General features: G+C 42.3%; 1 protein-coding gene across 1 annotated transcript in view; it reads right to left on the bottom strand.

The window, feature by feature from the left end:
* Positions 1-18,644, bottom strand: part of ptprsb (protein tyrosine phosphatase receptor type Sb) — a 186,417-nt gene that overhangs the window by 31,771 nt on the left and 136,002 nt on the right. Inside the window, exons 18-19 of the mRNA XM_084056464.1 lie at positions 16,787-16,944; positions 12,913-13,028 (exon numbers count right to left, since the gene is read on the bottom strand). Of these exons, the coding sequence (XP_083912590.1) occupies positions 12,913-13,028; positions 16,787-16,944 (274 nt within the window). The remainder of the gene's footprint in view (positions 1-12,912; positions 13,029-16,786; positions 16,945-18,644) is intronic.

Genomic DNA, 18,644 nt, shown 5'->3' with positions numbered 1-18,644 from the left:
CATGTCTTAAACAAAGAGGTTAAAAGTTTGGAAGCATTTCGAGGTTACGAAGGACAAGGACTAAAAAAGTCCAGTGTTTACTCTTTAAAGCAGCACTTGCTGCTTGGCACCCCCCCAGGGCGACCTTTTAATATAAAACGACTCCGTCGATTCTGCATTACACCCGCGACTCTGAGTCGACTCAATAAATCCTGAGTCGGGGACAGCCCTAGTCACTTAAATGCCGATCGTTTTCAGTCGCCAGATTTATCAACAGACACCGGCCCGTTCTTACGCTGTGATTGGCAGGATATGACCGCTTTGTCAAATCACACGTGAGCCCCGTCCTGTGGTGAGATGATCCCTGGGCTGGTTTCTATACTCCATCTAACTATATAAATGGCGAGCGACTTCCGCACCCTAGGTGCGACACCCCACAGCTCTGTTATCGAATAAACAACGCACCGCCAGACCACATGTCGCCAACTGACTCGCCACGGCGGCCGCGCTGAATTTACGCGTCGCGTAGGGGACCTCTCATTGCTCACTACACCTTTTCCACCGCGCAACATAATTAATTCTACTCACCAAATGTCGGACAAAACGGAAGGGGAGGCAGCTTCGTACCGTTTACCGTGCACACCACCGACACCGCACGGCGACGGGTTTCGCCGAAACAACACGAGCGGCCGCCATTGCACTCTGCCCATGTCCTCCACAACAGCACACACACAGCTCCTTTGCTTCAACCCCCCCCCCCCTTCTTACGTACCTCCTTTGTTCCACCCAGGCCGTTACTTTCACTTCACTCATGTCTCGATCACAATATGTCCGTCCTTCACGTGCCATGTTCATCCCAAACACAAAAACAAACAGCCACCGCCACAGCACAGCACGCTGCCCAGGGTAACAAACCTGCCTAGGTTCATGACACCACAGGACTCGACAGTGATGTCATCATTATGCAACCCGGAAGTACAAATACCAAGGATAGGTCAGTGATGTCAGTCGGGTTGCCAAGTTTGCTGCCAGGTTTTAAAAAACAAGCGACAGAAACAAGCAAACCGTGCATGAAAAAAAAAAAAACTGCCGAAGGGGTCCGCCATGTTCCAGGGGGGTCCCCGGGGGTCCCAACACTCACAGGGGTCGGCGGACCACCAGGGGGTCCGCGGACCACCAAAGTAACAATCACTATTTACATTTTTTCCAAATTTTTTTTTTTTTTTTTTCCTTTTTGGACACTTTTACTCCGGCGATTTGGGTACCCCAATATACACGCACCCACACTGGGCCCCGTGCGCGGCTGGGGTTGAGGGGGGCGTAGCCCCCCGAAACTCTAGTTGATAATAAATGTCTTTGTCTTCACTAGCAGAATTCACTGAAGCAATCACAACGTTTCAGTCGACTGCCCTTCCTCAGGTATCTGAGGATTGATCTGAAGACTTGATGAAGATCAGTGGACGGAAACATTGTGTCCGCTTCAATAAACTCTGCTGTAATTAAAGACACAGTGTGTGGGACTTTCTCCTCTTCCAGTACATTGGCTGGTCATTCCTCCTATATACGACGCACCTGTCCTACTAGGTTGGTGTGCAAAGATTTTTTACCTGTTGTTTTTGGGCCACTTTCACCCTAACCCTGAAAGCCTGAGTTATACTCAGTTGTGTGGCGGTGCCATACACCGAAAACTGCCGATCTACAAGGTCACAAGTATAAACTCTGGATGTCCCGGAGGTCCCGGGTACGATCCCAGCCCTCAAAAATGTGTCGAAGCGTCCCTGAGCAAGACATTTAACCCCCTAACTGCTCCCCCCTTCACTGTCCGCGGAGCTCAGCTGGGTGAAGCTGAAAACTGAAGTTCCCCCGCGGGACGGGTTCTTAGCTCCGCCATTTTCGGCGCACGACACTGACACGCAGCTAGTTATAAGTCGGCATAACTCCAAACCCAACCCCAATCTTTTTGGCCCTCAACAGTATACTGTAGTATTACAAGCATGCATGCATGCACACACACAGACACACAGACACACACACACACACACACACACAGACACACACACTGTAGGACTTAGGGCAGAGTAATACCCATACATGGCATCATACAATAATAATAAAACACGAAGCGATACGGCAGTGGATCAAAGTAATAGCGCCAACACACGCACGCACGCACGCACGCACGCACGCACACACACACACACACACACACACACACACACACACACACACACACACACACACACACACACACACACACACACACACACACACACACACACACACACACACACACACACACACACATTTCACCGCTCAAACCTCACAATGGATTCCCTCTGGAATGTATGCTGCCACTATTTATGGTACACAAGACATCGGGGCAGAAACCTCATATCTCCATATATTATTTAAACTTTTTGTTTTTGTATGTAAATGAATGGCCCTACTTTGTCATACTAAACGGACAAAAGTAGCAAAAAAAATCTGATCTACAAGCTCAGAACGCGTCGCATCGCTGCGCGTTGTGAGCTTGTAGGTCTGCTATTTTTTGCTATTTCTGATTTATTTTCCAAAGCGGTTACAAGTGTGTATGTTGGTTTTATGAATATTGAACCAATGAATTGAATGAATGAATGAATGAATGTATTAACAGCAGCTTTATGGTTAAATAATAACTACGTTGGATCCATTGGAACACAGGTTTGGTTTTGGACATACAAGGTTTCTACCCCACAGCGATGATATGGAATCTCAGTGATAAACAGCCATTGCGGCAGCGCACAGCACAGCACAGTACATACAGTACAGCGCAGCACAACACAGTTCTTTTTATTATACAGTACAGTATAATAAAAAGCAGGGTGCTTGGCTGCTGCTGCTGAATGTTTTACTAGCGCTCAGAAGAAGAGGTACTCTGGTGCTCGGGTGGCGCAGTGGTCAAGTACTAGGGATATGTACTGTAATTCTATTAACACATTCGGTGCCAGAGTTTTATAATAACAGATTACGTTCGGTGCCAGAAATCTCACCGTTAAGCTGCACGGCGCCGTTTAAGCTGTAGACTCCCATACGAGAAATCCATGTGAAAAAAAGCATGCGTTCATTTTGCACGATGGTCCTGGCTAACGCCTGGAACGATAACATCTCTCACGCGAGTAACAATGGCGGAGCGATCGTGCATACAAAATTAGTCGTTTTCCCTAGCGTAAAAAGTTTCGGAGTTATACAGGTTATAGAGAAGGAGATAGAACGGAAGCGGATGGGAGCCATGTTTTTTGACACGGTGATCCATCTGTCCTTTACTTCTCAGAATCACCACGGGTGATTCCAGAGCTGCTCCAGCCCCTCCCGTGTGGAAAAAAACGAAAAAAACAAAAAGACTGAAAACACGGTTCAGACCGTGTTCGGCACCAAAGCGCTACTCTGTGAAAACACGGTTCAGACCGTGTTTGGCACCCGATGTGTTAATAACGATTATTTGAATATTGGACCCCCCCCCCCCCCTTTTCGAAATGACAAGTGTTATTTGTCATATCTGCCCTGTGCAACTTTTGTCTACGAAAGATAAAAGCCAAACAGATATGTAATTTTGTCAATGACAGAAACACAATCAAATTGTTAATCGCAATTACTTGAGTGATAATTAATCATCAACTTAAATTTGTAATCGTGACAGCCCTAGTGGGGAGGAATGAATTGGCCTAACGACTAAATTGGGGAGAAAATAAAGTAGCAATACCACCAGGTAGAAATACTCTGTTACAAGTAAGAAAAAAAAGAAGCCTGTATTCACATCATAATGTACTTAACGTACCAAAAGTAAAATTATGCGGAATGCCCCATTTCTCATTCCCAATTCTCAAGTTTTTTTAGGTTTTCAAAATGACAATGACAATAGTAGATCTTCAAGCTCACGACGGGTTATGCGGCTTATAAAATGTGCTATTTTTGAATAGTGAAAGTATAACGTATAGGGCTTATGTGGTTAACACCTGTTTTGGTATTATTAATGATCTAAATCTGCAAAGTATAGTAACTAAAGCTGTCAAATAAATGTAGTGGAGTAAAAAACATGTATGCATAAAGCAGAGGGAAGTGAAAATACTCAAATAAAGTAAGAGTAAAAGATTGTAAAAAAAAAAAAAAAAAGGTACAACAGCACTTGAGTAAATGTAAAGTTACTTTCCACCACTGATGCAGTTGCTTAGCTGGCTGCTTGCATTTATACCAGAATTTATACCACTAGCACTTCAGTCCTTCCACAGGTAATCTTGTCACCCCCCTCCCCCAGAGTGTTTTGTTTGAAAGTAATTTCATCAAGACCCGCCCCGCTTTTCTTCCAAGCTTCTTAACAGAACAAATCAAAGGAGAGGGGGTGAGTGGGGAGTGTGATGGGTGGGGGTGGGAGGGGTGGGTGATTCAAGGTTACTGCCACGCATGAAAGAAAGATTGCTTAGAGTGAAAGAGATGAGGTGCGGTCTGTTCTGTTGGCTTTTTTATATAGCTTCAAAGACACCACTACTAGACCTTCAGCCGCAGATTAAGTGACAACATGGCTGATGATGAAAGGAATTGGCTCGGCTTTTATATGGTGTAGCCGCAGAACAAAACGCTACACACGCTGCTAGCTTATGCCTGTGTCGTCACTATTCTAACAAAACGCTACACATGCTGCTAGCTTACGCCTGTGTGGTCACTATTTTAACAAAACGCTACACACGCTGCTAGCTTAGGCCTGTGTCGTCACTATTCTAACAAAACGCTACACACGCTGCTAGCTTAGGCCTGTGTCGTCACTATTCTAACAAAACGCTACACGCTGCTAGCTTACGCCTGTGTGGTCAGTCACTATTCTAACAAAACGCTACACGCTGCTAGCTTACGTGCGGCCTGTGTGGTCACTATTCTAACAAAACGCTACATGCTGCTATCTTACGCCTGTGTGGGCATGACACTATTCTAACAAGACGCTACACGCACATTTCTGCAAAATCTTTTGGAAAACGTCAAAAATTGCGACAAAAACTAAAAAATGTCCATGAATTCAAGTCTCCATGGGGTGACTAATCGATCGACAAAAAAGTCATTTTGGGGGTGAACTATCCCTTTAACGTGGCACTGTGTAACTTTTATTTAATGAATAAAATGTAATTTTGTCCAACCTGTATGGTAGTATGTTAATACAATATGTACACTCTGTATCAGGTTAAGGGGTTGGAATTAGAGTTAAACGTGATTTATACTTGATACGTGATTTATACTTATAGTTGCGTGGCAGTGTCATGCACCGAAAAATGACTGATCTACAAGCTCACAACGTGACGCAGCGCGTTGTGAGCTTGTACATTTTTCGGCTTTAGGCTTACGGTTAAAAATGTCAAAATGTATTTAAAATGCCACTCATAAAATCGCTGTCCTAAAATGTCGATGTCCTCACACGTATAGTATTACAAAGCTGTGTGTGTGTGTGTGTGTGTGTGTGTGTGTGTGTGTGTGTGTGTGTGTGTGTGTGTGTGTGTGTGTGTGCGTTTGTGTGTCATCACGGAAGGTTGTTGATGGAATGTCCGCGGGGGACAGGAAGACGTAGCGATGCCCTGAGCTCAACAGCTGTGCCGTTAGATTTCACACACCGCAGGGGAGGTGGAGGAGAGCCATGAGGATCGAAACATACACACTCACTCACACTCTCTCTCACAAACACACACACACACACACACACACACACACACACACACACACACACACACACACACACACACACACACACACCGCCACAACAAGCCACAACCGTAATCTTCTAACCATAAAATAACCATTTCAGGATCACGACAATTGTCCATACAATGTCTATTTCTCACATTCTAAAATAAATATTTGAGGATTTTTTTTAACTTATATTATAAAAATATATATATATTCAAAGATTTGCACACATTTTCATGATTTGTCTAAAATAGCAGATCTACAAGCTATGAGCTTGTAGATCTGCTATTTTTGAATAGCCAAAGAAATCTAAAATGACATGTTTTTCCAGCTTTACTGGGTTAACCCATTAAGACCTGGAACTGTGTCATTCTTAGATTTGAGCTAAAAAGCATTATTTTACACTTTGGGCTATTCAAAAATAGCAGATATACAAGCTTGTAGCGCGGCACTCGGTGCCGCGCTACGAGCTTGTATATCTGCTATTTTTGAAAATTCGTGAAAATGTGTGCAAATCTTTGAATATATATATTTTTAAAGCGAACATTTTTAACTCAAATCTTTGCATCTGGGGGGTCCCTGGAACAACATATTTTGATGGGGATCCGCGGCCAAATACATATAATTTTGGGGGTCCTTGACATGAAAAAGATTGAGCAGCACTGACATAGAAACATACGTTTTTGCAGAATACTGTTGAGATTTAGGAGACATGTAGAATTGGCTTCAGGTCTCAATGGGTTAATAATAGTAAGTGCACACACACACACGCACACGCACGCACATTGCTTCGAGCTGCCAGGAACCATAGACAACATAATCTCATCTTCTCTCTCCAATTCAATAAATTAGCGACGATACGGCGATAGATATCATACTGAATATCATCACTGCTGGGCCTTGTTTTATATACTTTGTCATACAACAATGTGGCACAAACGTTAGCAAACATAGCTGATCTACAAGCTCACATGCTGTGATCTTGAAGATCTTCTATTGTCACCATTTCTTATGAACAAACAAACAGATACATTAATTAAATAAATAAATAAATACTGTATAATGAGGCAAGTAACGATTTATCGTAAATCAATTAGATTCAAACTGATGACAATTTTAAATGAGTTAATGTATCGCGATGCAAAAAACACAGGATCTTTGTAAGAGAATTGATAGAAAAAGAGTTTTAAGTCATTGCTACTGTGTTGAAAAGAGGATAAGAGAAAACACAGTATTGAAAAATAATAATAATAATAATAATTGTGTAAGAGAAAAAATTTGGTCATTTGTCAATAAAAAAATCACACCCTGTGTGAAGGAAGCGGTGCCTTTGGGGCGGGGCTTAACTCATTTCAGTTCGTCCCTATTGGTGGTCTGAGTCCACTTACCAAATTTGTACTTGGTAGCATGCTGCAAACTGGAATAATGGCTGTTTAAAGCCCAGCCAATGGGCAGACAGAGGGGGCGGGGCTTAAGTAATTACAGTTTGTCCCTATTGGTGGTTTTAGTCCATGTCCAAAATTTGTACTCCGTAGCATGCTGCGAACTTGAGTTATGGCTGTTTAAAGGCCAGCCAATGGGAAGACAGAGGGGGCGGGGCTTGAGCAATTCATGCTCGGCCCGTATTGGTGGTCTAAGTCCACATACCAAATTTGGACTTGGTGGCATGCTGCAAACTGGAGTTATAGCTGTTTGAAATCCCGTGCTCATACGGGCGGACGTCCCTGGGGGTCCCTGGACCCCTCTTTGATAACCGGTGGCACGTGTGGCAAATGAGAGGAGAGATGGCATAGGCAATCTCCAAGTCTGTGTGTGTGCGTGTGTTTGTATGTGTTGCTTCTTTGCCATGCTCATCCCGGGCTCATACACACAGACACACAGACACACAGACACACAGACACACAGACACACACCGAGTCAAAGCCACGTATAGAGCGGTTGGCACCGCTAAAAAATGTGTGTCTAAAAAAATCTTGTGATTGGAATCGTATCGTATCGTTACATGCCTAATAATGACATGCCCAAACTAGTGAGGCATATTCTGCATGGGGGGGGGGGGGGTTATTTGAGGGGGACATGCTACATGGGGTCTGGCAGGTGGAGGAGTGTGGGCGTGTGTGGGCCAGCAGGCTGTCTTCCTGCCATGACTCAGTCCTGACAGTCAGTCCTGAATACAGCACTTTTCCAAACATAGTTACAAAGTGCTTTACTTGACAAGGTAAAATAGCAACATGATAAACAAGATAAAACTACATCAAAAAGATCATTGAATAAAATAAGCGCAATAAACATAAAATGTAAAATAGACACATACAGATAAATGGTGCTTTTATCCAAAGCGCTTTACGCATTACATTCACCCATTCACACACACATTCATACACCGATGGCGGAGGAAACCATGCAAGGCATCAACCTGCTCATCGGGAGCAATTAGGGGTTCAGCGTCTTGCTCAAGGACACTTCCACACTAACTCTGGGGGAGCCCCCCCCCCCAGCCTGGGATCGAACTGGGAACCTTGCGGTTTCCGGTTCACTCTACCCGGCCACTCTACCCCTGATCTGCCCCGGCAGCAGTGGTGGAAAAAGTACTCAGATATTATACTTAAGTAAAAGTATCAATACTGCAATGTAGAAATACTCCGTTACAATTAAAAGTCTGTAATAAAAAAATTACTTGAGTAAAAGTACAAAAGTATTGGCATCAAAATGTACTTAAAGTACCAAAAGTAAAAGTACTAAAATGTTTGAAAATAGCAGATCTACAAGCTCACAACGCGTCGCGATGCGACGCGTTGTGATCTTGTAGATCGGCTATTTTCAAATAGCCTAGGTATAAAATAGGGCTAAAGTGGTTCATGTATGTTTTATAATGTCATCATTTATATCTAAAAACTAACTACTGTAGCAACTAAAGTTTTCAAATAATTGTAGTGGAGTAAAAGTACAATATTTGCCTCTGAGATATAGTGGAGTAGAAGTAAAAGTATTGGACATTTTACATACTCAAGTAAAGTACAAATACCTCAAAATTGTACTTAAGTACTGTACTTAAGTAAATGTACTTAGTTACTTTCCACCACTGCCCGGCAGATATAATCAATAAAACATTAAATGGCAAAAAAAGAAGAAGAAAATTACAACATTTCTCCCTGCCCGTCTCCCTGCCTGCCTGCCTGCCTGTCTGTCTGCCTGCCTGCCTGTCTGTCTGTTTGCCTGCCTCAGGCTACAGGCTGACATAGTTGGCCGTTCATTTAGTTTAGTCTTTGATGTCTGTACTGTACTGTACTGGCCAACAGAGGGCTGGAGGAAAGGATTGTTTTGTTTTGTTTTTTCCAAGCCTTATCGTACAACCACATGGTCTCACAGTGAGTCACACAAACCAGTTCCTCTGAGAAGTCCACTCAGAGATGCTCTTCCAGAGCATGATTTAGATCGGTGGTTCTCAAACTTTCTTTCCTCAGAGCACCCCCCATCCACCCCTCTTACATCTGACAAAAGCTGAGACCTCTAAACGTGCAGGCCATAGAGTTAAACAATAATAGAGAGGGCACCGGAAATCCTCTCCCATCCACTTGCATTGAGTTGCTCACCCACAGCGCATGAGGCGAAATCACCCCTTCGTTCGGGGCTGTGAAGTGTGATGGGCGAGGCCTATTTGGGGCCACTGTGACATGTTTTGCGTCACTGAGGTGATGCGTTTAGCGTCACCTCGGTGCGCAGCCCCGTGCGCAAGCTTGTGAGTTGAGCCCATTGGTCGAAACCATAGACTGTATAAAAGAGAGGGACAAAGCCAGACCGCTGGTTTCTACAGACCGAAAATGAAGCCGATTGTTCAGGAATTTGAAATCCGCCATCTCTAATATAAGCCCAAAAGCACGTCGGTAACAGGAACCGGAAAACAATCCCCAAAGAATGCTATTGGTTGGGTAGCTTGTCAATCAAGAGCGGGGGCGGGGAATGAATGCTATTGGTTGTGTAGCTTGTCAATCAAATCATCCTGCCCCTCCTAGAGAATAGCCTACTTTATTGTCAATTTTAAAATAAATGGGACCATAATTTAGCAAAACGCATATCATGATGATTGAAAGGAGACTTTAAACTAGCGACTGGAAGTAATATAGATAATAGAATTTATGACAATTTTTATTAAGGTAAGAACATCTAGTCTAAAGTTTGTCAAAAACCCATCCGCTTGCGTTAAAATAAATGTTCTGACACCCGCAGGGGTAAAACACGTAAAACAGCGCCAAACATGCCATTCATATGAACTGTCTCACTTCCGCATTGGCCTCATTGTAAATATGTCAGGCTGGCCCCTTGGCTTCAATGCAACTACTGGGTTCTGGGGGCTTGGTGCAGGCACATGCGCACGCACGTACGCACACACGCACGCACGTCATTGAAGAAACGATTCAAATGGCCATGATTTATTACCCGCTGTTTAGCCAACATGTGAGTCAATTATTCAGGAAAAATCTGAATTACTATGGAGACGTTATAAACACTAAATTATGCAAAATGTGAAATTAAAGCCATTATTAGCGAGGGAGCTAAATGGTCTATGTTTATGTATGATATATGGGCTGCCGCGGTAAATTAGACAATGACATTCAGCGTTGATGGCTATTCAATGCTGAGAACAGAGGGAATGAGAGCGTGTGCACGTGTGCCCAGGTGTGTGTGTGTGTGTGTGTGTGTGTGTGTGTGTGTATAACCCATTAAGACCTGGAACGCATCTGTGTCACTTTAGATTTCTTTGGCTATTCAAAAATAGCAGATCTACAAGCTCATAGCGCGGCACCGAGTGCCGCGCTATGAGCTTGTAGATCTGCTATTTTTGAAAAATCGTGACATTTTAAAAAAAAAATAATAATCTAAAAAATGTTAGGATTTAGAAAACATTTTTATGAATCGTTTCAGGTCTTAATGGGATAAAACAGCTCAGGGCCGGTTGGATAAAGCCCAGGGCCACCTGGAGGCAATGTGGCGCCCTGGGCCAAATACCCCCCCACCCCCCCATGTGAACTTTACCAAACACATGAGATAGCTAAAACTTTCTCGAACTAATGTCACGGCAACTTTCTCAAACTTTTTTTCCATGTCAAGGATCCCCAAATGAATATGTGATTGGCTGCAGACCTCATTTTCAGCAACGCCTGCACGAGAGCAGCCGCGCGCGCGCACGCACGCACGCACGCACGCACGCACACACACACACACACACACACACACACACACACACACACACACACACACACACACACACACACACACACACACACACACACACACACACACACACACACACACACACACACACACACACAACACACACACACACACACGGCAGCTGACCAGTTAAACCAAAGTCTTAAGGTTCAATCGCTTGTCTTCGGTCGCACTGGTAAGCGTTGGTAGAAAAATATGTCCCGTCGCTTTGTTTGCGACGCGACCGTGCGCGAAAAACACACACACCGACCGACCGACCCGTGTGTTTTCCCCGGGCCTGGCCGGCCACTGTAGCCTACTGGGATGACAGGGCACAAAAGCCGGTACTGGTCAGGGTTGCCAGATCTGCTTATTATAATATTTCCCGGCAAGATTTTATTTGAAAATAGCTGATGTACATGTTAAAGTGCTCATGTGGCCCATAGGTCGCTTCTTTTGGGCTGGTTTTCCTAGACATGGTTGCTTGTTTCTCACACATAATCTGGCAACACCGGTCCTGGTCCTCCCCACTTGGATGTCACGTCAATAAAACACAGTTTGTTGACTCAAATACCAATTTGTGTGCTTGTTTTGTTTGCAGGCATACAACAGTAATTAATTTATGGCGCTGCGTCCTTTATGTGTACTATGACAGCTCTACTTGTATAGAGATGACAGCTAAAAATTTAGCCAACAGTGTCATTAAATATACATGATCACATGATGGCTATTCTGTCTATCTTGCTTCTCTGCCACACAGCTGGCTCCCCCCTGCTTTCTCTCTCTCTCCACATACACACACACACACGCACACGCACACACACACACACACACAGTCTTAGATGCTCGACAAAGCCGGATGCACCACGGTGGATTCGAACCCAATAGACTCCCAGTAGCCAGCAGTGGTGAAAAGTACATTTACTCAAGTACTGTACTTAACTCACTGAGTGCCATTAACGTGTTTCACGTGTTTTTAGCGCTATGGCTCAACGTGCCATTAACGTGTTTCACGTGTTTTTGAAAAATTAGCATAAGTAAACAAATTTTTTTTTTTTTTTTTTTTTTTTTTTTTTTTTGAAAAACATGTTCAGAACCCAAGATATCATCATCTGAAGGTGTGCAGCTCCATCCACTCCTTGTTTAACTTAGAACTGAAAAAGGCTGTATCTCGCTTCCTAAGCACTTTTTGTTTTCTGTGAAAAAAACTCTGGCACTGGGACAACATCATTTTTAAATATTTTTTGTTTATTCGTTTCTGTTCTTTTACATACTCATAGGTAGTAAAATTGAGTGCCAGAATTGCCAAACGTTTAAATAAAATAAAAAATTCTGGCACTCAATGAGTTAAGTACAATTTTGAGGATTTTTTACTTTACTGGAGTATTTCCCATTTTCAGTACTTTTGCTTCAACTCCACTACATCTCAGAGGCAAATATTGGTACTTTTACTCCACTATAATTATTTGAAAACTTTAGTTACTAGTTACTTTGCAGATATAAATTATTACATTATAAAACATACATTAACCACTTTAGCCCTATTTTAAGCTCACAACGCGTCGCATCGCAACGCTTTGTGAGCTTGTAGATCGGCTATTTTCAAATATTTTAGTACTTTTACTGTTGGTACTTGAAGTACATTTTGTTACCAATACTTTTGTACTTTTACAAAAAAATTACAGTCAATTTTGAATTCCGGACTTTTACTTGTAACAGAGTACTTCTATATTGCAGTATTGATACTTTTACTTAAGTAAAACATTTGAGTACTTTTTCCACCACTGCACACACACACACACGCACGCACGCACGCACGCACGCACGCACGCACGCACGCACGCACGCACACACACACACACACGCACACGCACACGCACACGCACACGCACGCACACACACGCACACACACGCACACACAGTCTTAGATGCTCGACAAAGCCGGACTCTGCGGTGGTGGCCAGCTAATGTACTTTACCACTGTGCTTTAATGGTTATAGGTTAGTGTTGTGTACGTACCGGGGGTCTGGAAGTTGATGCGTCTCATCTCCACAGGGTCGGTGGGGTGGTGCGCCATCATCTCTGCGTTGCCCAGAAGGCTCTTGGTTCCGGGCTCAGAGTCTTTGCGCTTGCTTCTCAGGGACCAGTGAGTTGAATGGTAGAACAGAGCAAGAGAAACAAACCAAAAAACCCAGAAAGCAGGAAGGAAACACAAAGAGAACTTGACTCAGTATTCACACTCCCATGGAGACGCCGCCATGCAGGCCACTCATGCAGGCGTAACAGAGGGAGTTAACCCATTCAATCCAACAGTGTTGATTATGTTGACTAAAACTATGACGAAACATTTCCGTTGACTACCTTTTTTCACTGACGAAAACTAAATAAAAACTAAATAAAATCGAATCTATGATGACTAAAACTAAGACTAAATATATTGACAATTTCGTCTATAGGGTTAGTGGAGAAGAGATCCAGTAGAAGTAAAAGACAAGTCATTATATATTTGGTTGTGCTCGGGTGTTGCGCTCTGAAAATAGCCGATCTACAAGCTCGCGACGCGTTGTGAGCTTGTAGATTGGCTATTTTTAGCACGCAACCAAGTGTAAAATCAGCCATTACGACGCCTAAAATACATTTTAGTCGACTAAATCAACTGCAGATTTAGTCGACTATAATCTTATGATATTTAGTCGACTAAAACTAGACTAACAGTAAAACATTTCAGATAACTAAAATATGACTAAAACTAAATGGAAATGTATTCAAAAGACTATGACTAAAACTAAATCAAAATTTGCTGTCAAAATCAACACTGCAATCCAGGAACGCATTTACAAATGTCTTCTAAATCAGTTTTCTGGAAAAACGTATGTTGCTATAATATCAGTGGCGCTCAAACTTTTTCATGTCAAGGACCACCCAAAATTACATGTATTTGGCCACCGACCCCCATCTCAAAATATTTAGTTCCAGGGACCCCCTGAAGCAAAGATTTGAGTTATAAATGTTTGCTTTAAAAAGTATATATTCAAAGATTTGCACACATTTTCAAGATTTTTCCAAAAATAGCAGATCTACAAGCTCATAGCGCTGCACTCTGTGCCGTGCTATGAGCTTGTATATCTGCAGGGGTCTTCAACAGGGGGTCCGGGACCCCTAGGGAGTCCTCAGAGTTACTAAAGGGGGGGGCCCCCAATCCAAATCTTTGTACACTAACCACATGAACCCCAACATCCCTATGCTGAGGGGAACACGAGGGGTCAAGTTTACTAAGTACTGAGGGTTTAAGTGGTTAAATGTCTGAAAATACACATTAACATGAATCCAACATATTCATAGAAAAGATAAGTCAACAAACAGAAAGACATTAATTTACACAACAGAGTGCTGTAAAACAAGTCTATGAAGCTATCTATGAAACCTATGAAAAAGTTTAATCTGCAACACAATGTTATAGGCTACAATATGTACTGGGGGTCCCTGCTTCATATCTCTCTCTCAGCTAAGGGGTCCTTGGCCTGAAAAACGTTGAAGACCCCATGATATAGAGTGTTTGGTTCAGTAACAGAGCCAACAACCTGTCTCTCCAGCTCTTTAATAAAAAAATAAATATCATATTTTCTGGTGGGTTGCCAATCTCTGCCAAAAATGAGAGATAACCCATTTATCAGATTCAATTTGATAGCGTTCCAGTTCCAATTTTTCTTCTTTGTGTCATCAAAAGCAATTTCACTTGTTTATTCTCTATATCCTGTAGTGTATGGGGTCTCTCTCCTGCTTGGATAAATTGGTATTCCAAGCTGAAAATGCATGTTCTGTTTACTAAAGAGTTGGTTAGACAGGGAGACTCCTTTTACTGAACAAACACTCTATAGCAATGATTACTATCACAATATAGAGCTATTTAACACTGTTACTGAACAAACACTCTATAGCAATGATTACTATCACAATATAGAGCTATTTAACACTGTTACTGAACAAACACCCTATACACAATGATTACGATCACAATATAGAGCTATTTAACACTGTTACTGAACAAACACTCTATAGCAATGATTACTATCACAATATAGAGCTATTTAACACTGTTACTGAACAAACACCCTATACACAATGATTACGATCACAATATAGAGCTATTTAACACGGTTACTGAACAAACACTCTAGTCTATAGCAATGTTTAATATAGAGCTATTTAACACTGTTACTTAACAAATGCTCTATAGCAATGATAACTATCACAATATAGAGCTATGTAACATTTTAACAAACAAACAAAAACAATATCCCTTACTACAGACATAATATTTCCGGACATCCTAAGGTGTGTTTTTTCTCTAGCAGAACAACATAAATTGATCTACAGGGCTGGAAAGAACGCAAAGAAACTTGACGTTAGCTTAAATCTCACCTGTCAGGCTTGCTGCTTCCACAATGGGGGTGTGGTGAGGGGGTGGAGGAGGAGGAGGGGGGAGGGGGGGGGGGGATAATTGCAGACAGAAAAGGAAGGAAACAGGCACATTGTTACAGAGAACGGGAAATCAATACTTTGCATTAGCATTCAGAAAAAGCCTTGTATAGCCTCGTAGCAGATATACCACAGGCCGGATGCAGAGGGACGGGCAGAGCGTTTGACAGGCTAGGCTGTCTGAACGGAGAGGAACATTCGGAGATCGTTCGCTGAATATCAAACGGGAGGGTTAAGCGTTGTTGTTTTCTTTCTATACGTGTCGACAACGGCATGATAATGAAGCCTCATTTATGCTTTGCCCGCACGACTGCGCCGCGCAACCGAGAACAGCCGACCTACAAGCTCACAACGCGTCGCTAACGCGATGCGTTGTGAGCTTGCAGGTTTGCTGTTCTCGGGCCGTTGCTCGGCGCGCGACGGTGAGCATATATTAGGCTTTTATATGCCGACCCGACAAAGGCCTACAACATCAGTCGGATATCCGCCGTAAACGGCTTGAAAGCGTGATGGATAGAAGCCTAATCCCAAAGGGTTTTCGGGCTAAACCCCCGGTGGAATATACTCACTTTGCTTTAAAACGTATCTGCAGTGTTAGGTGTATGTGAGCGAGCAAGCGAACGCCATTGACTGGGAGGAAAGTTTTTCTTTAAATATTGTCTTTTCTTTTCATGCAAATGTAGGGAATTACAGATACAACATCAAACCAGTTATCACTTGCTCAGTTTGACCCAGCACCAGTTTTGGAAATGCAGCAAATAGGATTACGTGTGAAAAATGTGTAAAAGGCTTGAAATGTTTTTCTCTTGCACAAGTTATCAGCTCAAAGTTCATCTTAACCCATTAAGACCTGTCATTTTTAGATTTGAGCTAAAAAGCATTATTTTACACTTTTTTTACACTATTCAAAAATAGCAGATATACAAGCTCATAGCGCGGCACCGAGTGCCGCGCTATGAGCTTGTAGATCTGCTATTTTTGAAAAATCGTGAAAATGTGTGCAAATCTTTGAATATATATATTTTTAAAGCGAACATTTTTTACTCAAATCTTTGCTTCTGGGGGGTCCCTGGAACAAAATATTTTCATGGGGGTCCGCGGCCAAATACATATCATTTTGAGGGTCCTTGACATGAAAAAGATTGAGAACCACTGATATAGAAACATCGTTTTTTCAGAATGCTGTTGAGATTTAGGAGACATGTAGAATCGGCTTCAGGTCTCAATGGGTTAAAAGAAAACTTCATTGTCCATTAAATTGAACATCAAATGGAAATGAGCCTGTGGCACTCTCTGGAATACAGTATACAGACAGTAAAAACACAACTAATACATCAAATCTTTGAAAAAGTCTTTGGAAAATAATGTTTTTTTATTTATTTGTGGGGGTGTGGAGGGGGGGGGTGCGACTCACTTTTTGTAAAGCAGGATAGCGATGACGATGCAGATGATGAAGACCACTGCGAGCACGGGTCCGACCACCCAGATGAGACCGTCCGCCGCGTCCACGGGCTGCGGGTCCGAGTCCGGGGCGATCACAGGGTCTGTGTAGGGGCTAGCCACGTACATCTTCTGTAGAGAAGGACATCACTAAACCAAAAGGCTCTCCAAAGGGGGCACATAGATAGGGCTGTGTTCACATCACTGGAAGCACAGATCCAGTTTTTGGGGGCTTATCCAGACTAGTATCACATTTTTTGAAGTTTGAACTTGTTACTTTGTGTGAAATATAGCCCGACAACTTCAGAGGATTAAAGGTTTATTAATATAATCCGACTTCTACTCTAGTCATGTGCGTGACTTCTTCCCCCTCCGCTCACTGCAGGGGGCTTTGATTGATTGATTGAGTACTTTATTTAGACGTTTGCAGGACAAAGTACAGTTCAAATACAAGATCAGCTAAATAGGATTAAAAAGCCCAAGAAAGCGAATGGCTACTCGCCTGGTGTTCAAAGTGTTGTTAACCCATTTAGACCGGGAAATAATCGGTGTCGATTTAGATTTCTTTGGCTATACAAAAATAGCAGATATATGTAGATCTGCTATTTTTTGAAAAATCGTGAAAATGTGTGCAAATCTTTGAATATGTATATATATTTTTTAAAGCGAACATTTGTAACTCAAATCTTTGCTTCTGGGGGGTCCCTGGAACAATATTTTTTGAGATGGGTTCCACAATTTGGGGGTCCTTGACATGAAAAAAGTTTTAGACAACATGTCTCTCATGTCTTGGATTTAGAAGACATTTGTAGAATCCTCCCAGAAGCAAAGATTTGAGTTGCAAATGTTCGCTTTAAAAAACCTATATATTCAATGATTTGCACAAATGTTCACGATTTGAAAAAAAAACATATCTACAAGCTCGTAGCACGGCACTATGAGCTTGTAGATCTGCTATTTTTGAATAGCCCAAAGTATAAAATAATTGTTAGAGCTAAAATAATAAAAAATGACACAGTATGCTTTCCCGGTTTTAATGGGTTAAGAGGGGACGATCGGCTCCTCAATTCTTATTCAATTTCTGTATCATATCATAAAAGGAAAGGTATAATCCTCCATAGGCTTACAGATAGGCTGCCGTGACCAGTGGTTAAGTACTGTACTTAAGTACAATTTTGAGGTAATGTACTTTACTTGAGCATTTCCAATTTCCAATACTTTTACTTGTACTCCACTACATCTCAAAGACAAATATTGTACTTTTACTACAATTATTTGAAAACTTTAGTTACTACCGGTAGTTACTTTTCAGACATAAATTATCATATTACAAAACATACATTAACCACTTCAGCCCTATTTCATACATAGGCTATTTGAAAATAGCCGATCTACAAGCTCACAACGCGTCGCGAGGCGACGCGTTGTGAGCTTGTGGATCTGCTATTTTCAAACATTTTAGCACTTTTACTTTTGGTACTTTAAGTATATTTTGATGCCAATACTTTTGTACTTTTACTCAAGTAACATTTTGAACACAGGCCTTTTACTTGTAACGGAGTATTTTTTATATCGTGGTATTACTACTTGTACTTAAGTAAAATAATGTACCTCAGTACTTTTTCCACCACTGCAGATAGGCTGCAGTCTGAACAAAGCCATCGTTCAGCTAAAGGAGCAGCGGACGCAGTGAGTCACTTGATTATAAGGTCTATATCCATCCTCATGTTTACTCCGCTCTAATAAAATAAAAAGTACAAAATTAAATAACACGCGGGGGCGAGCAAAGCAATAATAATATCACCTTCAGCGCCAGCCCACCAGAATGAGGA

Source organism: Gymnoscopelus microlampas (assembly GCF_963454915.1).
Source record: "Gymnoscopelus microlampas genome assembly, chromosome: 5".
NCBI classification, from domain to species: Eukaryota; Metazoa; Chordata; class Actinopteri; order Myctophiformes; family Myctophidae; genus Gymnoscopelus; species Gymnoscopelus microlampas.
This window is presented reverse-complemented; position numbering and strand designations above follow the sequence as displayed.